The 24594-nt window shown below is 40.4% G+C and overlaps 1 protein-coding gene across 2 annotated transcripts in view; it reads left to right on the plus strand.

The window, feature by feature from the left end:
• Positions 1-20531, plus strand: part of atrnl1b (attractin-like 1b) — a 157187-nt gene extending 136656 nt beyond the window's left edge. For both annotated transcript variants that reach the window (XM_034194607.1, XM_034194608.1), the window contains exons 28-29: positions 18453-18567; positions 18705-20531. In XM_034194607.1, the coding sequence (XP_034050498.1) occupies positions 18453-18567; positions 18705-18829 (240 nt within the window). In that variant the 3' untranslated portion in view covers positions 18830-20531. The remainder of the gene's footprint in view (positions 1-18452; positions 18568-18704) is intronic.
• Positions 20532-24594: the final 4063 nt, after the last annotated feature.

Genomic DNA, 24594 nt, shown 5'->3' on the forward strand with positions numbered 1-24594 from the left:
AAAAAAAATTTGCCGGTGTGGTAAGAAAAATTTACTTGGTTAGAATTCTCAACACAAGCAAAATGTCTGGGCACTGAATAATCAAAATGTGCCTTGAAACTACAACCCCTGGCAATAATTATGGAATCATGCCATGCCATTTGAAATGACTTTAGTTTTGTGTCATGTCTGTGATCTGCTTTTTTTCTACAAAATTAAACAACTGAATGAACATCCTCCAAGGCCGGTGATTCCATAATTTTTGCCAGGGGTTGTAGACAGAATTCTTATTTTAAGATTAGCTTCTGTCTTAAAATAAGGAAAACAATCTTGTTCCTTTGCGTGAATGATTTGAAATCCATTGTCTTTAATTGTTACTGGTTAAAAACAGCTTGATATTAGCTGGAAAAATGTATTCAGAAAAAGTGAGATACATTTTCCCAAAATAAGACATTTTTGCTTATGTAAAAAATGCTTGACAAGATTATTTTTCTATTGAGACAAAAATTAAGTCAAATTTTCTTTAAACAAGTCTTTTTTTTTTACTTTCTTCGATATCAGTTTTTGCAGTGAACAGCCCAGTATTAATATATATATATTTTTAACTTTGCGACACCCAGTTATTAATTTCATACAAATATATTAGGGAATGTCACACCAGTGCCTGCGTTCTCAGTGCCCTCTTATATGGCAGTGAGTCGCGGACTCTGTACTCGAGGCAAGAAAGGAGGCTCAATACCTTCCACATGCACAACCTGAGGCAGATTCTGGCCATCAAATGGACAGATCGTGTGACAAACAATGAGGTACTTGAACAGCATCTTCACTCTGTTACGTCAGTGCCGCCTTCCATGACTAGGACATGTCCACAAGAGTGCAGGATTCCCAAGGACCTGCTGTATGGTGAGCTTGCAACATGCAAGAGAGCCCAGTGCCGTCCTCAACATGGACTTCAATGGATGGGAAGACCTTGCCAAAGATCCCTCCAACTGGAGACAGGAACTGAGCCACAATCTACACATGGGGGAAAAGTAACTACAGCTTCTGGCAGAGGAACAAAGAGCAAAATGTAAAAGCAGCCGACAAGCTCCAACCACAGACACTACGTTTAAGTGCTGCCTCTGTGGCAGGGACTGTCATTCCCACGTTGGCTTGCACAGCTACAACAGGTGCTGTTCCAGTGCCAACTGATAGTGCCTCTCAAGGCGCAAATCCATGACCAGTCATGACCGACGGATGCCAGTGATGATGATCACACCAATGAATCAATCATGTGAGTGTATAAGTACATACAGTGCATCTGGAAAGTATTCACAGTGTTTCACGTTTGCCACATTTTATGTTATAGTCTTATTCCAAAATGGAACAAATAATTTTTCCCCTCAAAATTCGACTCACAACATCCCATAATGACAACATGAAAAATGTTTTTTTTTTTTTTTTTTGCAAATTTACTAAAAATGAAAAAGAAATTACATGTACATAAGTATTCACACCCTTTGCTGCACCTGTGGCAGCAGTTACAGCCTCAAGTATTCTTGAATATGATTCCACAAGCTTGGTGCACCTGTCTTTGGGTGGTTTTGTCCATTCCTCTTTGCAGCACATATGAAGCCATCAGGCTGGGAGGGGAGCATTGGTGCAGCCATTTTCAGATATCGCCAGAGATGTTAAATCGGATTCACGTCTGGGCCCTGGCTGAACCACTCGAGGACATTCACAGTTGTCCTGAAAGCACTCCTTTGATATCTTTGCTGTGTGCTTAGGGTCATTGTCCTGCTGAAAAATGAATCGTTGCCCCAGTCTGAGTTCAAGAGCACTCTGGAGCAGGTTTTCATCCAGGATGTCTCTGTACATTGCTGCATTCATCTATCCCTCAATCCTGACTAGTCTCCCAGTTCCTGCCGCTGAAAAACATCCCCACAGCATGATGCTGCCACCACCATGCTGCACTGTAGGGATGGTGCCTGGTTTCCTCCAAACGTGATGCCTGGTATTCACAAAAAAGAGTTCAGTCTTTGCCTTATCAGACCAGAGAATTTTGTAAGGTCCTTCTCCCCAATCACTCAGTTTAGACGGGCGTCCAGCTCTAGAAAGAGTCCTGATGGATCCAAACTACTTCCATTTGCAGATGATGGAGACCACTGTGCTTATTGGGACCTTCAAAGCAGCAGAAATGTTTCTGTACCCTTCCCCAGATTTGTGCCTTGAGAGAATCCTGTCTCAGAGGTCTACAGACAATTCCTCTGACTTCATGCTTGGTTTGTGTTCTGGCATGCACTGTCAACTGTGGGACCTGATATGTATGACAGGTGTGTGTCTTTCCAAATCAAGTCCAATCAACTGAATTTACCCCAGGTGGACTTGTCATTATGATTTAAAAAGAGTAAACACAATTTGTTAAAATGGTAAATGGACTGCATTTATATAGCGCTTTTCCATCTGCATCAGATGCTCAAAGTGCTTAACAATTATGCCTCACATTCACCCATTCATACAACCACACTCACACACCAATGTCAGGGTGCTGCCATGCAAGGCACTCACTACACACCGGGAGCAATTTGGGGATTAAGGACCTTGCCCAAGGCCCCTTAGTGGTTTTCCGTTTGACAGTAAATGGCTTCACACAACCACTAACCATGAGTGGGGAAAAAAGTTGCTGTGTTATTCATATTCTCTTAAAATGGCCAAAAAAAAAAAAGATTCTGCCAGGGTATGTAAACTTTTAAGCACAACTGTATTCCCAGACAGGAAACAAGACACAGAAGGGTTGCAGGACTCAAATTATCTCTCACACCCATTTCAGCACATTTAACATCCTACTTCTGACTCTGCTCAACAGTGATCTCGTTGCCTTGGTTAGTAGCAGCTCTTCCGCCGACCCTCCAGCTGGTGGAAGAATAAAAAATAACAGCCGTCATGCCCATTTATTCAATCTTTGGTCTCTTTAAAGCCCTCTTGATGGACATTGCTTTTAGTGTTCAAGATGTCAGCAGCTGTTGACAGGGAGCAAATAAAGCCATCCCAAACACTGCAGGGCTGGGTCATGGTGTCACAGATGTGTCTATTCATTATGGCCAGCATTCAACATATGGAACCAGTAATGGACAGACCGCATGATGGATGACACCTGTCAGCAACCAAAAATGAAAGATGCAGTGCGGCTGTTTGTGCGTGTGTTTGGGTGCATGCACATACACAAGAATGTACTGTATGCCCTTGCTTCATTATGCTTGTTCTTAAATTGTGCACATTGTAAAATTTTTAGTCAGTTGGGTACCTTATAAATATAAAACTATTAAATGACAATTCTCAAACTCAGGCTTGTCGATCATATGTGTTTACAGAGCTTTTGGGAATCTTTTGGTTTGATAGAGCCGCAAAGTAGAATGGCACTTATTAGAGTACATGTCTCAGTCTGGCCGACAATGATCTTTCTTCCGTGGTGGGCACAGCTAACCAAAACGTTAGCTTCGATAACCGTTAATCCGCTAACTGAAAAGTTAACTTTTATAAAGCTAAACCGCTAACCACCTAGGAAAAAATGTTTTGCAGAAATTACAGCTAAAAGCTAAACCAATAGCTTTTAGTATTGACTCCAGTACACTGGCAGCTACTGATACTTCTGAGTAAATTCAAATGAGCCAGCGCTTCTGGCTACGGTCAGCCTTCTCTCAGCAAAAGAGACCTGGTGACCAGAAAGAATGGAAGGAAAGAGAGAGAGGAAAAAAGATCATTTATTTTCACAGCCATTTGGTTGTGCAGACGTGTGGGAGGAGTCATGCACAGCAAGGAAGCTTTGACTTATGGTTAAAATTTGAAACAAACTAACTCCGGACAGGTTATACAACCCCTGGCAAAAATTATGGAATCACCGGCCTCGGAGGATGTTCATTCAGTTGTTTAATTTTGCAGAAAAAAAGCAGATCACAGACATGACACAAAACTAAAGTCATTTCAAATGGCAACTTTCTGGCTTCAAGAATCACTATAAGAAATCAGGAAAAAAATTGTGGCAGTCAGTAACGGTTACTTTTTTAGACCAAGCAGAGGGAAAAAATATGGACTCACTCAATTCTGAGGAAAAAATTATGGAATCATGAAAAACAAAAGAACGCTCCAACACATCACTAGTATTTTGTTGCACCACCTCTGGCTTTTATAACAGCTTGCAGTATCTGAGGCATGGACTTAATGAGTGACAAACAGTACTCTTCATCAATCTGGCTCCAACTTTCTCTGATTGCTGTTGCCAGATCAGCTTTGCAGGTTGGAGCCTTGTCGTGGACCATTTTCTTCAACTTCCACCAAAGATTTTCAATTGGATTAAGATCCGGACTATTTGCAGGCCATGGCATTGACCCTATGTGTCTTTTTGCAAGGAATGTTTTCAGTTTTTGCTCTATGGCAAGATGCATTATCATCTTGAAAAATGATTTCATCATCCCCAAACATCCCTTCAATTGATGGGATAAGAAAAGTGTTCAAAATATCAATGTAAACTTGTGCATTTATTGATGATGTAATGACAGCCCCAGTGCCTTTACCTGACATGCAGCCCCATATCATCAATGACTCTGGAAATTTACATGTTCTCTTCAGGCAGTCATCTTTATAAATCTCATTGGAACGACACCAAACAAAAGTTCCAGTATCATCACCTTGCCCAATGCAGATTCGAGATTCATCACTGAATATGACTTTCATCCAGTCATCCACAGTCCACGATTGCTTTTCCTTAGCCCATTGTAACCTTGTTTTTTTCTGTTTAGGTGTTAATGATGGCTTTCGTTTAGCTTTTCTGTATGTAAATCCCATTTCCTTTAGGCGGTTTCTTACAGTTCGGTCACAGACGTTGACTCCAGTTTCCTCCCATTCGTTCCTCATTTGTTTTGTTGTGCATTTTCGATTTTTGAGACATATTGCTTTAAGTTTTCTGTCTTGACGCTTTAATGTCTTCCTTGGTCTACCAGTATGTTTGCCTTTAACAACCTTCCCATGTTGTTTGTATTTGGTCCAGAGTTTAGACACAGCTGACTGTGAACAACCAACATCTTTTGCAACATTGCGTGATGATTTACCCTCTTTTAAGAGTTTGATAATCCTCTCCTTTGTTTCAATTGACATCTCTCATGTTGGAGCCATGATTCATGTCAGTCCACTTGGTGCAACAGCTCTCCAAGGTGTGATCACTCCTTTTTAGATGCAGACTAACGAGCAGATCTGATTTGATGCAGGTGTTAGTTGTGGGGATGAAAATTTACAGGGTGAATCCATAATTTTTTCCTCAGAATTGAGTGATTCCATGTTTTTTTCCCTCTGCTTGGTTTAAAAAAGTAACCGTTACTGACTGCCACAATTATTTTTCCTCATTTCTTATAGTGTTTCTTAAAGCCAGAAAGTTGCCATTTGAAAAGACTTTAGTTTTGTGTCATGTCTGTGATCTGCTTTTTTCTACAAAATTAAACAACTGAATGAACATCCTCCGAGGCCGGTGATTCCATAATTATTGCCAGGGGTTGTAATCACTATGTAACAAATTTTTATTTTTGTTTTGTTCCTGGGTACACAGTGTGTTTTCCTAACCTGTTATGCCTTAAATAAATAGAAAATAGCTGTTATTCCACAGAAACTTTGCTTCTGTGATCAGGACAATATTTTGAAATTTGTCTGTTTTCAAGAATATTCTCGATTCGCCTTCACTACTACTGAGTAGTCTTCTAGAATATTCTTTAACTGCTAGAACTGTCCAGAATTTTCTAGAAGTTTCCAGAATTATCTAGAAATTTCAAGAAACTTTTAGAACTTTCTAGAGCGTAAAAAAAAATAAAATCAAAGTTTGTGCTGAATGTAGTCATTTTTCCATAGACTTTAGACATAAGCAGTTGAAATATAACACTTAGAAGCTAAGAACAAAAATTGTGTTACATAGTGTAATTAAGGTCACTTCTGTTGTTTTTACAAAGTGCAAATATCAACTAAATATCAGAAAGAAATATGACATATATACAGATTTATTTGTAAAAACCAACACACACGTTACAGTAACTTGTGTGTTGGTTTTTATAAACCGACCAACCACTGATGACAGGAAGCTCCATTTTCCCATAATGCCTTTAGACATGTATCTCTGTAAATGCTAAAAACTTCAAAATTAGTGCATTACATTAAAAGTAAAACATATATCTGATATTTTCTCTTTGTAAAAACAACAGTGGTGATGTTAATTACGATAACCTGTCCGGAATTAGTTTGTTTAAAATTTTAACCATAAGTCAAAACTGCCTTGCTGCGCATGACTCCTCCAACACGTCTGCACGACCGTATGGCTGTGAAAATAAAAGATCTTTTTTCTTCTCTTGTCTCCGGTAGCCAGCTATCCTTTGCTGGCAGAGCATTGAGCTCTACCTCTCATAGCTGTCTATCTGCTACAAAACACGTAACAGACAGCAATGAAAATGTATGATTTCAGGCTTTACAAATGTTTTTAACTGTTAAGCTTCATTCACTATGCCAACAAAAAGATATTACAGGTCTAAAGATTATCAGAACTAAATTTAGCGGAAGTTAATTGGTCTGCTGATGGTTTTCAAAGTTAGCTGAAAAGCTAATCAGCTAACAGAAAAGTTAACTTCACTAATTAGTGGTTAGCGGACTGGTGGAATTGTGCCCACCACTGCCTTTCTTGCATTTTTTGTCTTTCCTGGCTATGCCCACCTCTAAATGTCTGCCCTGACATTTAACCATTAATTCTAGACCACAGGTTTCTTCAGTTTTGTAGTTTACTAGTAACTCTAGTTTTAGTATTTCACCATTTATGCAATTTTCAAACTTTTTGGGAGGTTTTTTTTTTTTTTTTAATTCGGATCCACTACACAATGTATTAATACAGACCAGACAACCTTTTCAGTGTTTCTTTAAAATTGATATTTCAACTTTCTGCCTCCTTCTCCTTGTTGCCTCCAACTTCTGCTTGTCTCCCACAAAAGCTCAAAATTTCCTCAGAGTTTGACTTAAAATCCTCTTAATTAGCTTTTAAACAATCCTTTTAAACAAATGTGAGTTGAAACATAATAATATGACAATTTTATTTGTATACCACTTTCAAAACAATTGTTACTACCGTATTTTCCGGACTATAAGTCGCACCGGAGTATAAGTCGCACCAGCCACTTTATCCATTATAAAGAAAAATAAACCATAAATAAGTCGCACCGGAGTATAAGTCGCACCAGCCACTTTATCCATTATAAAGAAAAATAAACCATAAATAAGGTCCACTGGACTATAAGTCCCATGGACATACAGGTATGTTAACATGAAAAGTTCAGATGATAATATTGTGACGGTTACCGTTTTCGGATGCATATTTCACCAGTCGCAACTTGTAATCTGCAGAGTATGATTTTCTTTTTGGTGGCATTTTTTCGGGCCTTCTCCGTTGTCTTGTTATGTTATCAGTAACGTTAAAATTTTTATTTTTCTATGGTAGTCAGAAGTCGCAGGAACAGTCACACAAGCCTCGAGTGCCCTCTCGTGAGCTGCATTTTACCTACGGATATGTTTGTATTTTGCGGACCACATTGCGAGCTGAACCATGCAGCACCTACCTGCGCAGCTCATGACCGCCCAGCGGTGTCGATCCAGCTCCTTCCAAGTGCAGACGCTAATCCTCCGCCGTCGCTCAGTGCTCCCATGCAGCTCTCAGCGTCAACTCTGCTCACACTGATATCCAAGGGTTGAAGCTGTCTTGTTAGCCGTCCCGGAATAAACACCATGTTCGTCTGCTTCAAACGCTTTTCACAATCATCGACGCCAGCTCCTTCCAAGTGCACACGCTAATCCTCCACCGTCGCTCACCCGGTGCTCCCACGCAGCTCTCAGCGTCAACTTAAACACTCTGCTCACATTGATATCCAAGGGTTGAAGCTGTTCTGTTCGCCATGCCGGAATAACAGCAAGCACCGTGTTCGTCAGCTTCACACGCTGTGGGTGAGGTGAGGAATACGCATCCAAAGTTCTGTTCTCTGATTGGTTATCGCGACCAGCGTGAACTATAGCATGGCCGTCATACTACAGTGCCCATGATGCATTGCATTTCCTTTTCCGGTGGCCATTTTAAAACATAGATCGACTCTGTCACGTAAAATTGTTTTGTTACAGTAAATTAATTGAGATCCTACCGGTATATTTTTCATTTATAAGTCACACCGGAGTATAGGTCGCACCCCCGGCCAAAACATGTAAAAAAGTGCGACTTATAGTCCGGAAAATACGGTAATTACATTACAAAGTACAACAAAAGACAAACTACAGAGGGAACAATTTCAAAGTCAGTCATTAAGACAAGCAAAGCATCATGAATAAGAACAAAATTAAAACATGTTCATTCACAGTTAAAGGCTGTGTCACACTCTGAGGAACAGAGCAAAAGGATTAGTTGCGTATTTAAATATTTTCTCCATTGGCAAATTCGTCAGTCTCCTGTAGAGTTGGGGCACTAATGGACAAATGATGTCACATTTCCACTGAGATCTGCTCTCAGCAGAAGGATTTTCCCAGATTACAGACAAATATGCTGCATTTGAGTGGAGTTTGGCGGTCTGAAAGCATGATGTCATGTTTCCTCACTCAAGCATCTACACCGCATCTCCTCACTGAGAGAGACAGAAAGAGAGAGAGAGCTGTCCATTTCTTCAAGACATGGAGCTGTGCTTACTGTGTCAGCCCTTTCTCTGCTAGTGCTGGACTTTTGGCCAAACAGAAGGCCAGAATGAACCGTCAGACAGCAACAGGAAAAAATAAAAGACCACCAGAGATCAAAATGGTAAGCAAACGTACAGGCAGTGGGAAAGCTTGCCGCCTGATTGCTGCTCAGAGTGTTGAACATGCACGAAACGTTCTGACGAACTTGACGGCGATCAGCTGACAAGGAATTAATTTTGCGGATAGGAAAATCATTTTTGTTGGACAAAAATTAACCAAACATACAGAACCAGTTCCTCATATGCTTCCGTCACAGTGCAACTGGGGCTGAACATATAGCCGTATCTGTATGGTCACTACAATAAAAAAAAACAAACAAACAAACCAAAACTTGAAACTAGGCCTTTTGTTTACATTTAAAAGACAACATATTTCAAGTTTTATTTAATCAAACAAATTGTTCCACATAAGCAGGGATGGTGGTCAAGTGGTTAAATGTGCTTGTTTCCAGTATGGATGTTTCCCTGGCCATTCTCCATATAATGTGGCGTTGCATCATGAAGGGAATCCCGTGTCAAATCAACATGCAGAGCTACTGCTGATCTGCTGTTATGACCCCAAGTGAAAACAATTGAGAAGCTGAAGGGACTTACTTTTTACATTATTCCCCAAAAGTAGCAAGCCAGAAAAAGCTTTTTCTTCTTCTTCTTTATTCATATTTTCTAACCTTCAGAATGCAGACTAAAGCAACAACTTGAAAATGATAAGTAATGGAGGGTACGTAAAGCTCCAGATGGTCTGTGAAATAAGAGGGTGCACTACTGTTTAGCACAGCAGAGCCACTATGAATCTGCATGTTAATTTAGCACAAATCTTTGGTCTTGAACTGGGAACCTTCCAGTTTGGAACAAAGAGCATTAACCTTGGCTACCACACTCCCTATAATAATAATAATAATAATAATCATAAAGGAAGGAGCTAGCTGAGGTAGTTTTGGCATATGGTGAGGTCATCTTCCTAGGGAGGTCTTCTGCATGTCTTCAAGGGGAAGACCCAGGGCACACTGCAGGGATTACATCTCCCAGCTGGATTGGGAAGGCCTAGGGATTCCCCAGGAGAGGTTAGAGGGCCTGGCCAAGGGTAGGGAACTGTGGGATGAGCTGTTTCTTCTGTGGGCACTACAATCCAGACTCAGATAAGCAGCAGAAAATTAATGAACAGTAATAAAGCCGACTGTGTTAATTGTTATTGTAAAGAGAGACTGTGTTTCTTCACATGCTGTATCGCAGCAGTGACGTGTTACCAACAGCGCCATTGCTGATTTTCTTGAGTGCAGCTGTAATGATGTTTGACCCAGTGATCCATGCAGTGTAATCCGTTTTAATCAAAAATCATCGCAAGTTGAATTAGCTCCCTTATATAACGGTTCATTAGTAGAATCACTGGAATGGTCCTGAAATGTCTGGCAATTCCTGTGCCCTTGTACGTCAACGTTGTGCACCTCCATCACAAATGTACATGGTCACGTGAGAATGTTCTGTTCGAATGAAGTGACTTGATCGGGTTGAGCGATGATGCACTCTAACAGTCAACCACTAGTGTTTGTGGTATATACCACAAGTGACTACAATTTTTCTTCCCAAAACCTGGTTCAGGTCTTACCAGTTAGTGGCCAGGTTTGGAACATTTAGTGCTGTTTCCATTTTTACCCCGATGCGTTGCGCTCTCCCATTTTTCACGTTTTTTTTCCCCTCCCCTCCATCTCACTCATCTTTCCATCCCTATTAGTTGTGGCTGATTAGTAATCCAGGCAAATGGAAAACAAGCAGAGCCAATGACGGCGGCGTTCTTTTACCTCGACACACAGATTGATTTTTGCAGGGAGACGCCTCTTGAAGCAGAAAGCCAGTATCTCTTCATATCAACATTCAGCAACACAAGTCACATGTCGCCACGCACAAAAACATCTTCAAATAATGGAATCCAACATTTACTCTTCTCACTACGGAGCTCCTGTGTACTAATTACTTGAAATGGTTGTGCATCTCTCAGGCTTTAATGTTTGTGCTTGTGCATGCGTATCTTTGTCCTATTTTGCCACCACCGCCTCTCTGGAGCTCCATTTTAGATTCAGGCAGTGACGAGGGGGGGAGGCCACTCTATTCAGATGTTATTATTCACCAATTTCTATGCCTTCATCCAAAACATGCTGTGAAACCCTTGACATTCATTATCAGAATGACACGTTTTTCACGCTTGAGACGAGCAGTTTTGGCCATTAACTCAGAGGGTAGGTCATTGGCTAAGCACACAGACTGTCTGACAGGGACACACGCAAGCGTTTTCTGTTGTGTGACCAATCACACCATTTCTCTCAGGAGGATGGTGCCTCATCTTAACTGTCGCGCCTCCAGCTAATATAAGTGTCGGTTCAACCCACACCAAAAAACAAAAACAACTTAACAGCACATGGTTCCACAGTCGAATCAGTTTGATTAAAGCTTGTTTGGTAAAACAGGAACAAAGCAGCCACAAATTCCCAGATTGTCGTATCAGTTGCGTCAAAGCTTTCTGCCTCCCATTATTAGTGTGTGTGTTCAGTTTTATGACCCCCCCCTCCCCCCCTTTTTTTTTACTTCAGTTCTTGCATCTTGTACTTCAGTTCAGTGAAGGGTTTAGCTGTCATTTATGCCTGCTGGTTTTTATTCCATCACTGCAAAATCTGAATGAACCAACCATGAGTTTAATATTTTTATACCCCCCCAAACAAATATTTTGGGGTGGGGTTTGTGTTGGAATCACCCTGCCCGTCTATCTGTGAGTCTTGTAAGCCTATCTCCTCTGAATTTCTTATTCCTACATGCACAGTTTTTGCACACAGCACCACTTTGATCAAACTGTGGTTGTAGTGCAGCAAATAACTGAAACAATACTTCACATGGTGATACAAGCACCAAATCCAGCACAAATGCTGCTTAGACATTGCTGTTTTGAAAAAACCGACGGGCCACTTGAATTTTCAATAGGCGACCACTTAGGGGTCAGTTGAAGAATTACACAGGGGTTAAAATATAAAAATGCTCCAATCATATTGAAAACTATACCACATTATTTATCTGATCATAAAGATTTCAAAAAGGTATAGTTTGGACTATGTATAACTGAATGTTATGGAGTTATGGGGTAAAAACATTAAGAATGGTGACAAAGGTCAGTTTCAGTTTGTACAGTGTGTGAAAGGGGGTGGGTGTGGGTGTGTGTGTGGGGGGGGGGGCTATTGGTGAAAAAGTGACGTAAGTTTTCTCTCAAAAACAGATTGGCCTGTTTTCTAGGGGCAATTCAAAAAAGGAGAAATACTTGAAACAGAGGTTCTGAAACTTGCTGGCACTTCATGTGTATTCCGCACAGCTGGGAGACTCTGAACTAACATCAAAAACATGAAAAAGATGATTTTGATTCTCTATCCCCTTTAAATGTAAGCAGTTTTCCATCTACATATAGGTCCTTAATTGTCTGAATGCCTTTGTCTTTCCATAATTTGAATCCTCCATCCATCCTACCTGGTATGAACTGGTTATTGTTCCATATAGGTGAGAAACGAGATATTGTTATAGGGTTTTTGAAAAGTTTACGGGCATTGTGCCACACTGTTATTGTGTTTTTTAAAAATGGATTTTTTTGTTTGTTTTTTGAGTAGTTTTACATCAGATGAATATAGATAGTTATTTATTGGTAAATTTGGGATTGATTGTTGCTCGATGGATACCCAAGCTGGAGGAGTGTCTGTACTAAAATAGTGTAATGTTGATGTTACTTTTGCTGCCTTATAATACCATTGAAGGTTTGGAAATTGAAGGCCCCCTCTTTCATAGGGTAAATAAAGTAGCTTGAACCGAAGTCTTGCTTTCCTCTTGTTCCATATGAATTCACTGAATATTTTGTTCAAGTTATCAAAAAATGATTGAGGTAGCGGCAAAGGAAGTGTTTGAAAATAATATAAAAATTTTGTTAAAATGGACATCTTTATTATATTAATGCGTCCTATCATAGAAATAGGTAAACTTGACCAGCGACCTTCTGTGACCTCATTTACCAGGGGATCGTAATTTATAGTGACAATTTTATCTATATCTGGGGTGATTTGGACTCCCAGATACTTGAACCCATCTGTAGTGATAGTGAATTTGGTTTTTATTGGAGGGGATTTCCTGTCCTCATCATTAAGAAATAGTAGTACTGATTTACTATTACTGATTTTATATCCGGAAAATTCGCCAAATTTCTCAAGCAGGTTCATCAGGTTAGGAATAGTGTTCTTTAAGTCTGTTAAGAAGAATATTATGTCATCCGCAAATAAGGATATCAAATGATTTCTACCAACCAATGTTGACTCCCGAGAGTCCTACCTGAGCTCTCACCGCTATAGCCAGGGGTTCCATAGCTAGTATGAAAAGAATTGGTGACAAGGGGCACCCTTGTCTTGTGGAACGTTATAAATGAAATGGTCTGGAGAGGTTATTGTTAGTTAAAACTTGGGCAGTGGGGTTTGTATATAACAGTTTAATCCATTTGATGAAGTTTTCCCCATTCCATATCTTGGGAGTAGTTTCAACAGGTAGTGCCATTCTATCCTATCAAACGCTTGACACGCATCTACTGACAATACTGCTGTATCACGAGCATTATTTTTCTCATATAATACATTTAACACACGTCTGATATTATGATAGCCTTGTCTCTGTTGAACGAATCCTTGTTGGTCATCCAATATCAATTTGGGTACACACCTTTCTAGTCTTTTGGAGAGCACTTTGCACAGTATTTTCAAATCACATCCCATGAGACTTATTCCCCTATATGATGCACAGTCTGTTTGTGGTTTGTTAGGTTTCAAAATGAAGGTGATAGTTGCTAATCTTAGGGTGTCTGGGAGGGTCCCAATTTTGTATGATTCTTTAAACATGTCTAAGAGTGGCTGGGCTACTTTATCTTTGAACATCTTATAAAATTCTACCGGTACCCCATCTGGCCCCGGTGCTCTGCCGCTGTTCAAACTTCCTATTGCTTCTTTTATATCACTAATTGTCAGTGTCCTGTCCAGTATTTCATTATCTTCCTCTGATAGTTTTGGAAATTCTAATTTATCCAGGAAGTTGTTTTGGATTTCTTCGTTCACGTTACATTCTGATTTATACAAATGTTCATAAAATGTCCTAAAACTATCGAAACGAAACTAGCGAAACGTCCTCGCGTCAAGCAACCCAGTCCAGTTGAAGATTCAGGCTTCTCTACTATCCTAAAACTATCGTTTATTTCTAGAGGGTCACAAGTTAGATCATCCAAATTCGTTTTATACTAAGAATTGCTCTGTCTGATTGCATTTTTTTTTATCCTCCAAGCTAACAGTTTACTTGCTTTTTCTCCCTGGTCGTAATATGCTTGCTTTGTCCACATTAAACTTTTTGCTACTTTATCAGTTGTTAGTTTATCATATTTAGCTCTCATAATTCTTACGTTTTGCAATTTGTCTGGGTCATTAGTGTTATAAAATTCATTTTCTGAAGTTTTAATTTGTTGTTCCATTAATTTAATCTCCCTGTTATACTTTTTATTTCTAGTCCCTATGAAGCTTATAATTTAACCTTGTATATAAGCTTTAAAAGCTTCCCATCTAATACTAGCAGATGTGCCTTCATTATTATAGTATTTTATAATAGACATTATATATGTCTTCATAATTATTATTATAATTTACAGAATAATTATCAATACATTTTTCTACAAATTTTACGAATACTTCATCTTGTAACAAGAAGGTCTGTAATCTCCATCTTTTTGGACTATACACTATTTTACCCAATTGTATCTTAACAGAGACCGTCGCGTGATCACTCAGTACAATGCTATTATACTAACACTCTTTCACTTGTGGCTCCAAATCTATGGATGTTAAAAAATAGTCAATGCGTGAGTGGCTTTTAAAGCTGCCTGAAAAACAAGAATATTGAATATTATTTGGATTTCTAATCCTCCATATATCATGTAGTTTTAGATCTTTCATATAGTTATGAAGTATCTTCCTGGTTTTCATATGTGTGCTATCACTTTGAGATGAACGGTCTAAGACTGGGTTGAGAGTGCAATGAAATTCTCCCCCCATGATACACATTCCATCTAAAGTGGAAATATTAAGAAAAAGATTTTCAAAAAAAGATGGGGAGTCGTAGTTGGTGCCATAAATATTTATAAGATTGATCTTTTGAGAGAGTATAGTACCTTGTAATATAATATATCTTCCTCCTGGATCAATAATAACCTTGGATTTCCGAAATGGTATTGATTTATGAATCAAAATTAAGACCCCTCTGGCATGACTAGTGAAGCAGGCATGAAACACTTGGCCAGGCCATCTTTTGGTTAATATTTTGATATCTTGCGTAGTCAGGTGTGATTCTTATAGTTAAATAATTTTAGATTTAAACAACTTTATTCTATTCAATATTTTTTTCACTTTAATTAATTTTCTCATTCCCGTGACATTCTAGCTTGTAATAAGAACATCAAAATTTTCTTTTTAACTTCCCATTTAGTGATTTATGATAAACAAGATTAGGACCAAAAATCACCATACCTCTTTCCTTGATAAAGTGCACATTTACACAATCATACACATTCATACACATATATACACACACATTGAACCCAGAACATATTTTAAACTTCCTGTTATCCACCCCTGGTATTCCATCCAGTGGAATGAGAACCCCACCCCTTTGAACACTGATGTTTCCCAGGATGCCGATCCACAATACTGGGGAGAAGCTAACCAACATGACCTTTCTCCCTTGTTCCAACATCGGCACCCCAATACCATGTTAGTTCTAATGTCTCTTAACCCCCTTGAAATAAGTATAACAATGAAAGATGTAAAAAATAACAGTATACTGTATATATTGTTGTTGATATCCAAATTATAACTGCCAACTATAAACTTGAGTTACTGAAGCTTAGCTTGGTAAATAAACAAACAATGTTTTCAAGTGAAAATATAGGCATAAGAAAAAAACAAAAACAAACCCTGTATTTATCAGGTATGACCTGCTTAGAAATGTTTGTTTTATATCAAGAAATTCTTGATCCACATATTACCACACTTCAATTCAAACATCACCGGTGACCTCTGTGGAACCTTGGAGTCGCCTGTAGAAGTCCTCTGCTTCCTTAGGTGTGGAAAAAAGGTGGATCTTGCTGTCATGGAGAATTCTGATCCTGCATGGATTGTATTGAAACCCACGGAAAGCGTTAATGTCGATGAAGTTCTTGATGACGGGTTGAAAGTTCTTTCTTGTCCGGGCTGTTTCGGCCGAGAATTCTTGTGCAAACGTGATCCTCTGACCATCATGCAAAATTTGTTGTTTTCTTGATTCTCAGTAAACAAACTCTCTCTCTTGGAAGTTTAGAAACCGGATCAGGATGGCTCTGTTCTGGCCCAGTCTGGCTGTTGCTAATGTACGGTGGGCTCGTTCCAGTGTAAATGAACGGTGCGCCAGGCCCAGCCATTTCGGTAGCATCTCAGTAATATAGTCGATAAGTCTGCTATTCCCCTCGACCCCTTCACGTATTCCAAACACACGGAGATTTTTACGTCTTCCACGATTTTTCACGTCCTCCAATTTAGCCTCCAGGGAAGCAATGCGCTTAAGAGCGGTTTGTAGAGTTGTGTCGGCTTCCTCCTGTTTGGTTTCAGATGTGGCTATGCGGGCTTCGGGCCTGCTCAATGCGAGTCGTGTTTGCCGAGACGTCTTGTATTTTCTGTGTTAGGTTACTCTCTAATGTTGTGAGAGCGGATGACATGTTGCTCAATCTTTGGTCAATACCATCGAGTCTTCCTCCAAAGTCTGAGCGCATTGACTTTAGTTCCTACAGTACATCTTCGATGCTAGCCATATTAGCACTCTCCGTGGTAGTAGTAGCATTAGCATCCATGCTATCCTGGAGATTTGTCGGGGTCGTTCTGGTACTCGTTTTGCGTCCATGGGTGAAAAGATCACACTGCTTCATGGATGCTGTCTTTGACATGACCCCCACGCAGCATGTAAAGTGAAAGTTGGCAGTTAATAAGGGTTTTGTTCATAAAAACAAGGACACGGTGTCGGAGCCACAGCGCTAAGCCGCCATCTTGGTCACGTGGTTCCCGGACAACCCAAAAGTTAAAGTTGCTCCAATTTTAGTAAAAATGGTGCATATTGTTGATTGAGCTACTTGGATTAATAAATGGAATAGTTTTGACTGTGTTGAATGCTTGATCTCTAAAGTAAAGGTCAAATAATGTTGACGTCCATTGAATTCTATGACGTGACATATATTACCCCGTAACATGATAACTAAGCATGATACATGGTGCGAACTATTCCTTTTTGAAACCCTATTAACTCAACCAATAATTTGCATCACCTTTGAACAAAATTGGAGCAACTCTTTTGACCCCTGTACAAACTGAAACTGAACTTTGTCACCATTCTTGTTGTTTTTACCTCATAACTGTATAGAATTCAGTCATAGATAGTCCAAGCTATACCTTTTTGGAATCTTTACAATCAGACAAATAATGTAGTATAATTTTCAATATGACTGGAGCATCTTTATATTTTGACCCCTATGTAGTTCTTCAGTTGACCCCTACGTGGCCACCTATTGAAAATTCAAGTGACCTGTCTTTTTTTTTCAAAAGAGTAATATCTAAGGTGTACTTTTGCCAAATTTGGTGCTTGTATCACCATTTACTGTGTAAATATCTGCTGCACTATTGGTTGGAGATTGTCTTGAAAAACTCATCTTCCAGATAACCTGTTTTTTGATGACAACTTCTAAATTCTGGTGGGTTTGGGGTTCTTCAACACTCTTAATATAGCATTGTTCCCATATACATGAGTTTTGATTATGACCATTGTGGCGAGATCTGGACATAGTCTTGGTGACTCTTGGATGTTACTGAAAAGTCCTGTGGTACGGGAATATATTACGATAGGGTCTTGGTCAAGACTTGCTATATCACAGTGGTTCTTGTTTCCCTCATGGTGACTCCTCTTCTAGGTTGAGTTCAGGGTGTTGTAGAGAAGTTGTGTGATGTGATAGGATGCGGTCTAGATTCACCATGACAACTTTAACATATCCCTGGACAGTCATGGCCAAAATTGTGTATGTGGGCACATGGTGGTAAAAGATGCCCCACTACAGTTTAAAATAGTCATGGAACTTCTATAAATCCACTTGCTGCTGTCTGTCTTGAAGGCAACACTAGGCATTCTTGGAAATTTGTCAAGTCATGCAGCAAGACTACACAGAGTCTTGTACCACGACAGAGTCTTACTCATGTCTTGATGATGATGTGCCAAGTCATGGTCGTTGTTTCAGTCGTGATGAACAGTTTTCTTAGTCGTAATAAGCTCATAGTGTTGTCGTAGCGACGTCTTGGCAGAACACGGTCAAGATTCATGCCGAAAACTTTGATGTCTTGTATTCCGGGACAGTCATGGTCAAATTCTTGTTTGTGGGAATGGTGCTTAAACCGGGTGCTAGATTTCATTTGAACTCCACACAGAGGTAGCAGCACCATTTGAAGATGTCCACGAAGGACAATAATTCTGATCTGATGTATTCAGGCTGAGGTAGCAGGGATTTTGGGGGTAGGGCTTGTTGCTGACTGTATTCTTGAAGCATTGTGTTAAGATGGTAATGAATGACGGTTCCTTTCTTTTTTTTAGGGCGTGCCCAAACCAGTGGCGATGGAGCCTTGTTCAGGAGGGAAAGCTGCTGTGTTAACTGTGCTCATGCGTCTTCCCTCTGGTCCCTGTGGTTTACCTCCTCCAGGCCAATCAGGTAGTCACACATCACTGTTTAAACTTTCCTTCAAACATGTTGATTTTTCTACTTTGTCAGGATATTAAAAATGAAAAAGTCCTCTTGTAGCCAGTCGGCTCTTTAACGTTCTTCTTGCCTTTGTTCTTCCTCTTTAGGGCTCATTGTTGCCAGTTCTCTGATAGACATTTCCCAACAGAAACCAACAGATTTTAAGGACAAGTCGCAGGCTTTAAAGAATCGAAAGGCCATTCCTCCGGCGCACCAAGGCACCTGTGTCTGAGTCCGAGTCTCAGCCCGATCCTTCATCGGGTCTCTTATATACTGTCAAACTTCTAACTGGCTCAACTTGTCCCTTGTTCTGAGGTGAGAGCCGACTCCATACTGAAGATTTAATTTGGCTGCGACCACTCAAATTATTTTGAATCTTGCCAAACCCGGCAGAAAAAGTGTCCATGTCTGTAACTGTACTTCATTTATATCAAATGAAGAGACATCCATCTCACTCTACATGTCCTGGTCCCAAACCTGTCTGGATCACTGTGGACAGTCATCCCGGTGTTGGTACCGAAGGTCTGATCAGTGGTTAGCGATGACATCAAAGACAGATAATGAGGAAGAAGTGCACCTGTTCACCCTTTCACCAAACATCGTCCATTTGCTCAGCATGGGAGAAAAAAGTAAAGCTGTCTGTCTGTGAGTTGACCGGTTAATGGACGTCCCGCTGCCCGTCTCTGTTCGTCCGTCTTTTTGCGTTCCAACAGCTTGTGCTATTTATGGTGCTAAAAGCATTTCATTTTATAACAAACCTGAACCTTAGCACAGCCTCGATGATTTCTTTTTGTTTGTTTTTTTCTTTTCTTTTAAACACTTCATGACCACGCCAGTTTTTTAGGATCGTGTTTTGTCGCACCACATGTACATGTGATCCACGCAGCTGAAGTCTGTATTTTCTGTGGAATGCATAAATAAATGCTGCAGAGAAACGACCAGCAAAAGTACGAACAAATCTAAAGTGTGGAAAGTCTCCACCGCATGTGGAGGTTCTGTTTTTTTAGATACAGTCTGATAATACGGAGAAGTTGAAGTTCTAAACTGCACTTTGTTCTCTTGTCATTTTGCCAATGCCACTTAGACGTGCGGTGTTTGAACTTGCCCTTGGATTTTTCCGGCGACGGCTGGAGAAATGAGTTAGAACAGGGACGGACGTCTTGCTCCTCTGGCTGTTTGTCTGCAAAGCGATTTTTCTTTTTCTGTCCAATTTATTTTTTTTATGAAGAGTTCTCTTAAGCTATGACTTAGTGTTTTTTGTTTGTTTGTTTGTTTGTTTTTGAGTGCAAGGATTCTTTTACCTTTTCTGACACATTGGCTTTCCATAAATGTTTGACCTCCCGAGGACACGCCCGTTGTCAGGCACCATCTCTGTCCCGCACTGTACAGCGTCTCATCGGAACGAGCGCGAGTCTCCTTGTCACTCTTCAGATGTTGTGTTTTGTCAGGTTTTTATGACAGAACGGTGAGAGATTATATTGTTTATTTTAGGCCTTGTTACCTGTTAGTATTATATCGATGATAAATTGCCTTTTGCTACATTTGTGAAAAGAACATTTCTGTTAATATTTTGTTTTCTTTTGATATTTAACAGATTCCTGTGTAATAAACGCATTTATGTTTTTCCACACTGACATAAACCAGATTTTTATTTTTTTTTGATTTGTGCATCTCTAAGGACTATACGGGCATTGTGGTGCTCCCCCCGAAACCACCACCACTACCAACAACAACAAAAATTATGATTTCATGACTTTATTATGCCAGCTAATGTGATTTTATTTTTGTGTTTTGTAGAGTAATCCTGTAACGGTGTCTTTACGCAGGATTCAGGGCCTCATTGTCATGTGGAAAAAATATGAAATGCATATCAGTAAACTTCAGTGTATTTTAAAGATTGACAACACGTCAGAACAATAAAAAGAAAAAGGAAATGAATGTTTATCAGGTGGTGTCATTTAACACACGGCACAATTAACGCGCCGCTGCCGACCATCTGTGCGACACTTCGTAACTGTTTCATGATGCTTTATGCTTGTTGGTCTCAACCAACATTCTTTATGTTTTTTTTCTTTGTCAAATTAGAAAGTCTAATTACGTGTCCTATTGCAACAGCGGATACAAAAATGACTTGCATCTGAAGCTTGGCTGAGAACGGTTTGTGTTTAGGAAGTGGGAATACCGGTGCAAAGCAGGACGCTGTGCACTTTCGGTGGGGGTCCAAATGCGATAGCAACCAGTCAGAGTATTGCGTGTCCTTCCCTTTAAGCTGGAGTGTGCCAGACATGTAGCGCCGTGGTAACTACTGCCAGTGAAGAAATTTCTGGTTCTTGCCAACATTTCACAGGAGGCAGTGGTCTCCAAAGCTCCCTGAGGTGAAGCCTGCAGTAAGGTGGGTGAGTGTTTGCCCTGATTTCGTTTAATGGTTGTTTTAAATTCTCTTTCTTCAGATGGCGGGGGGGCTCTCATAATATGATTATTATAACTCCCCCCTTACCTACAATAGCCGTAACATGCTGTCATATTAATTTCACACTGTTGCAGGTGACCAGTGAGGATATTTTCAGGCAGTGTGTATGTATGAATCCACTTATGTACAGGGCATCTGACTGTTGCTCTGTGTGCAGCAGCAGGATTTTAAGGTGCGTTTACACATAAGCAAGATGCGTTACGAATGTGATATTTGCGTCATTCTTGGCACATTCCTGACATTCTTAATGTGACTTAACGCATCTGAATAGGTTTCTTAATAGTTCGTGTTGGTGCGTGATAGTCGTGATTTTCGTGGAACATGTTTTTGGCTGTCAAAAAATCTTCCACGAATGTCACACACCACCCTCATTTTGTCTCATGTCGTGGAGGTCGCAACTGAGCGTGTTGATCTGTCTTGATTAGTGATGATCCTTAATAGGGTGTGACAGCGTTCTTTTCTGACGTGTGCACAATTAAACCCTGTGGCACCGCATTCAGTTTCATTGCTGCGGTATGCTCAAGGACAGTGACACCAAGTCAGCTAAAAGTCTCTTTCAGTACTCCTCAGGGCGCTCCTGCAGGTGTTCCACCTGCTGCATGTGTCTGATGTTTGGGAAAACGAGCGAGATGAGAGCCACGTGGGGCCACACATCTGGCTCTGTCCGTGTCCTCCTCCTCTCTGCGCCACTCCAAGGCACAGAGACCAACTAAGCATGCAGTCACAAAGTTCTTCTGCTGTGGCTGTTGAGGAAAAACTGGAGCGATCTGAATGGTTCAGCAACTGATGGTTGGATGAATATGGGTGTGTGTGGAGACAATTTGCCTCATTCACAACGTGACAGAACTAAACGCTGCACTGTTACGCGTGATAGCGCGGAAGATTATTCTTGACCGTGCGTAATGGTTCCCGATAATTCTCCAGCAACACGTGCCATTAATTGTAATGCGTGGTAACAGGTTGCAGCAGTTCCTGAAGACACATGACGCCTCTGCCTCAAATCATCACATTCGTGATCAGTGGCCACGAATGTGTACTTCTTGGCATTCGTAGCGTGCTGTCGTTATGTGCAAACGCAGCATTAGACCTGATTTTCTGCTGGTCTTAAGGTGAAAATTCTTTCTGGTAACTGGTGATCTTAATGAGCCCGCTGTGCACCTAACTATACCTCATTTTATACCAACACACCCACATGACCTTGGCCTCAATGATTGTGCTTTGACAAATGTGACCTTGTTGGGAAATATCTAGCCCCGCCTCCATATGTCTGGTGAAAGTCGGAATGAAATTTTTAAATTTTGACCTTTGACGCCAGTGTTTGACCTCTGGTAAATTTGACTTGACCTGGACAATTTCAGAACCCACCTACTATGTTTGGTAGACATTGGCGTTGGAGGAATCAGTATTTTGGCCATTGATACCAGTGACAACCTTAACCTGTGCCAAAACAAACCCTTTAAGCTTAATTCTGGGCTCAACCTTCATCCACATACCAAGTTAGGTGGAAATTGGCCTGGGGAGGAGCAGGGGAACAGACAAACGTTGAAATGTGCTGAAAATATACTACAGCGTGAATCCAGAGCAGAAACGGAGCTGTCCCTGGTGCTGAACTCTGAGTTGTAGAACCCTACACACTTTTTATTCCATAAATAATAACCCAGATTCCCCCAAAAGAAAAAAAAACATTCTAGCTCCTGTTTTTCCACCACATACCTTTGTGGGCGGAGCACCTGCTGCATTAACGTCAACCAGGCCAGCTCATTGGGTGGAAACGTTTGATTTGCAAACTGTATCTTCATTTAAGAAAGGAGTACTAGCGGTCACGCACTGATGTCTCAATAGCAAACGGTAAAGGACACGATCAACTGTGTGGCAAATTAGGGCACTGAGGAGATGTTACTGTTCCACATCAGTCTGATCCTTTGGAGTGACGGCTGTCGATCTTTGTCTCTAATGGTGTATTTGTGACACAGCCAGGTGTCCAGAGCTAATCTTTGAAGATACGACATATTTAACAGTCATCCTTGACAAGATAGCTGGAGCACATTTGGCTCTATTTCAGGGTTTTAGTTTTAGGGTTTCAGGGTTTTAGGACATATTAGTCCTGATGGCAAGCAGTCTCACTTTTTAAAGTATCTGCTTCCTCGATGGTAAACCTGTTCTCAGGCTGTAGTCATGGAGAGTTTTCTCAAAGGTGGGCAATGTCACATTTCAGCCTGATGCCTCTGACTCATTCATCTGTTGTGATCCTGAGGTACTGTTGGACCTTTGGGGAAAAGGTTTTAATTCCTCGGGACTAATTTGTGCCTTCTAGCTTCTTATAGTTTTCTATAAGAGACTGGCCAATTATTTCAAAGTAAGTTGCAAGCAACGCTTTGAGCTTTTGGTTGATTTTTAACTTCTTGGTTGTCTGTCCTATTAACACACTCATTCAACCTTCCTTTCCTAAAGTAATCAGACTACAATTTAAGCATCTGTCTCTTCCAGTTTCTGACAAACCTATTATGAAATTGCACAGGACAGGTCAAATTCTCAACGATCGTTCAAATGACAAAATTTAAAATTTCAGGGCAGTTTACACCAAATTCTTTTCCGGAATTACCCAGCAAGATCAAATTCGCCAGTGGTCAATGATTGGTTCAAGATCACTGAGGTCAAAACTCTAAATTTGTTTTTTCCACTCTATTTCCAGGTCTTTTGCTGATTTCTACCAAACTTGGTAGAGCAGTCAGGATTCACTCTGAGAGTATTCATTTTGGCAGAAATCAAGGAATTTGGTTTTTCAACCCAATTGGCACCAAATGTGGTACACGCTAAACTGGACTACAGAATTACCTTGGCAAGGTCAGCCAGTGGTTAATAGTTGGCGTTAAATGTTAAAAAGAAGTTCTTGCAAATGAAGCCATCAGGGCAGATGCTTGGTTTCTAACTGTGCTTTAATGTAGCGTGACAGACTGTTTAAAAACAAAGTGTACTAATCCTTAAATGCTGCTGTTATTGCTGATTTTTTTGAAACTAATAACATCATGTTGTCACGTTTGAGGTCCACACAGGGTAAGGTCAAGGTCATTTAATCTTCAGATTTCTGTGTTTTCTAGAATGTCTTAGATTTAAAACAGTTTCCACCCTTTTGTCTTTCCAGTCAGCCGGAGTTTAAGGTCATCTGCCGCTGTGCTGTTAAGTAACGGCGTTATTATCTTGTAGCCGAGCACCTGCTCTGGATGGGAAGCTTCTCCAAATAACCGAGGCGGTACAGCGTTTACTGAGAAAAGGCAGGCGATCTCTGACATTAGAGCTCAACCGCGACAACAACAAAAAAGAAAGTAATAAAGTGAAATTGCTGCTGCACTCCTGGTTAATGGAAAAGGTGAAATCCGCAGAGCGGCGGTGAAACAATACTGGCAGAGAGGTCAAAGTTGTGGTAATTAGAGGCGACGACTGAACTCTTTTATCTCTGCAGTTTCTGTGATGCTGGCTTTGGGCAGACCTGCAGTGTTTGGTAGTTTGGGGAAGATGAGTTTCCAACA

The sequence above is a fragment of the Thalassophryne amazonica genome, chromosome 18 (genome assembly GCF_902500255.1).
Source record: "Thalassophryne amazonica chromosome 18, fThaAma1.1, whole genome shotgun sequence".
NCBI lineage: Eukaryota > Metazoa > Chordata > Actinopteri > Batrachoidiformes > Batrachoididae > Thalassophryne > Thalassophryne amazonica.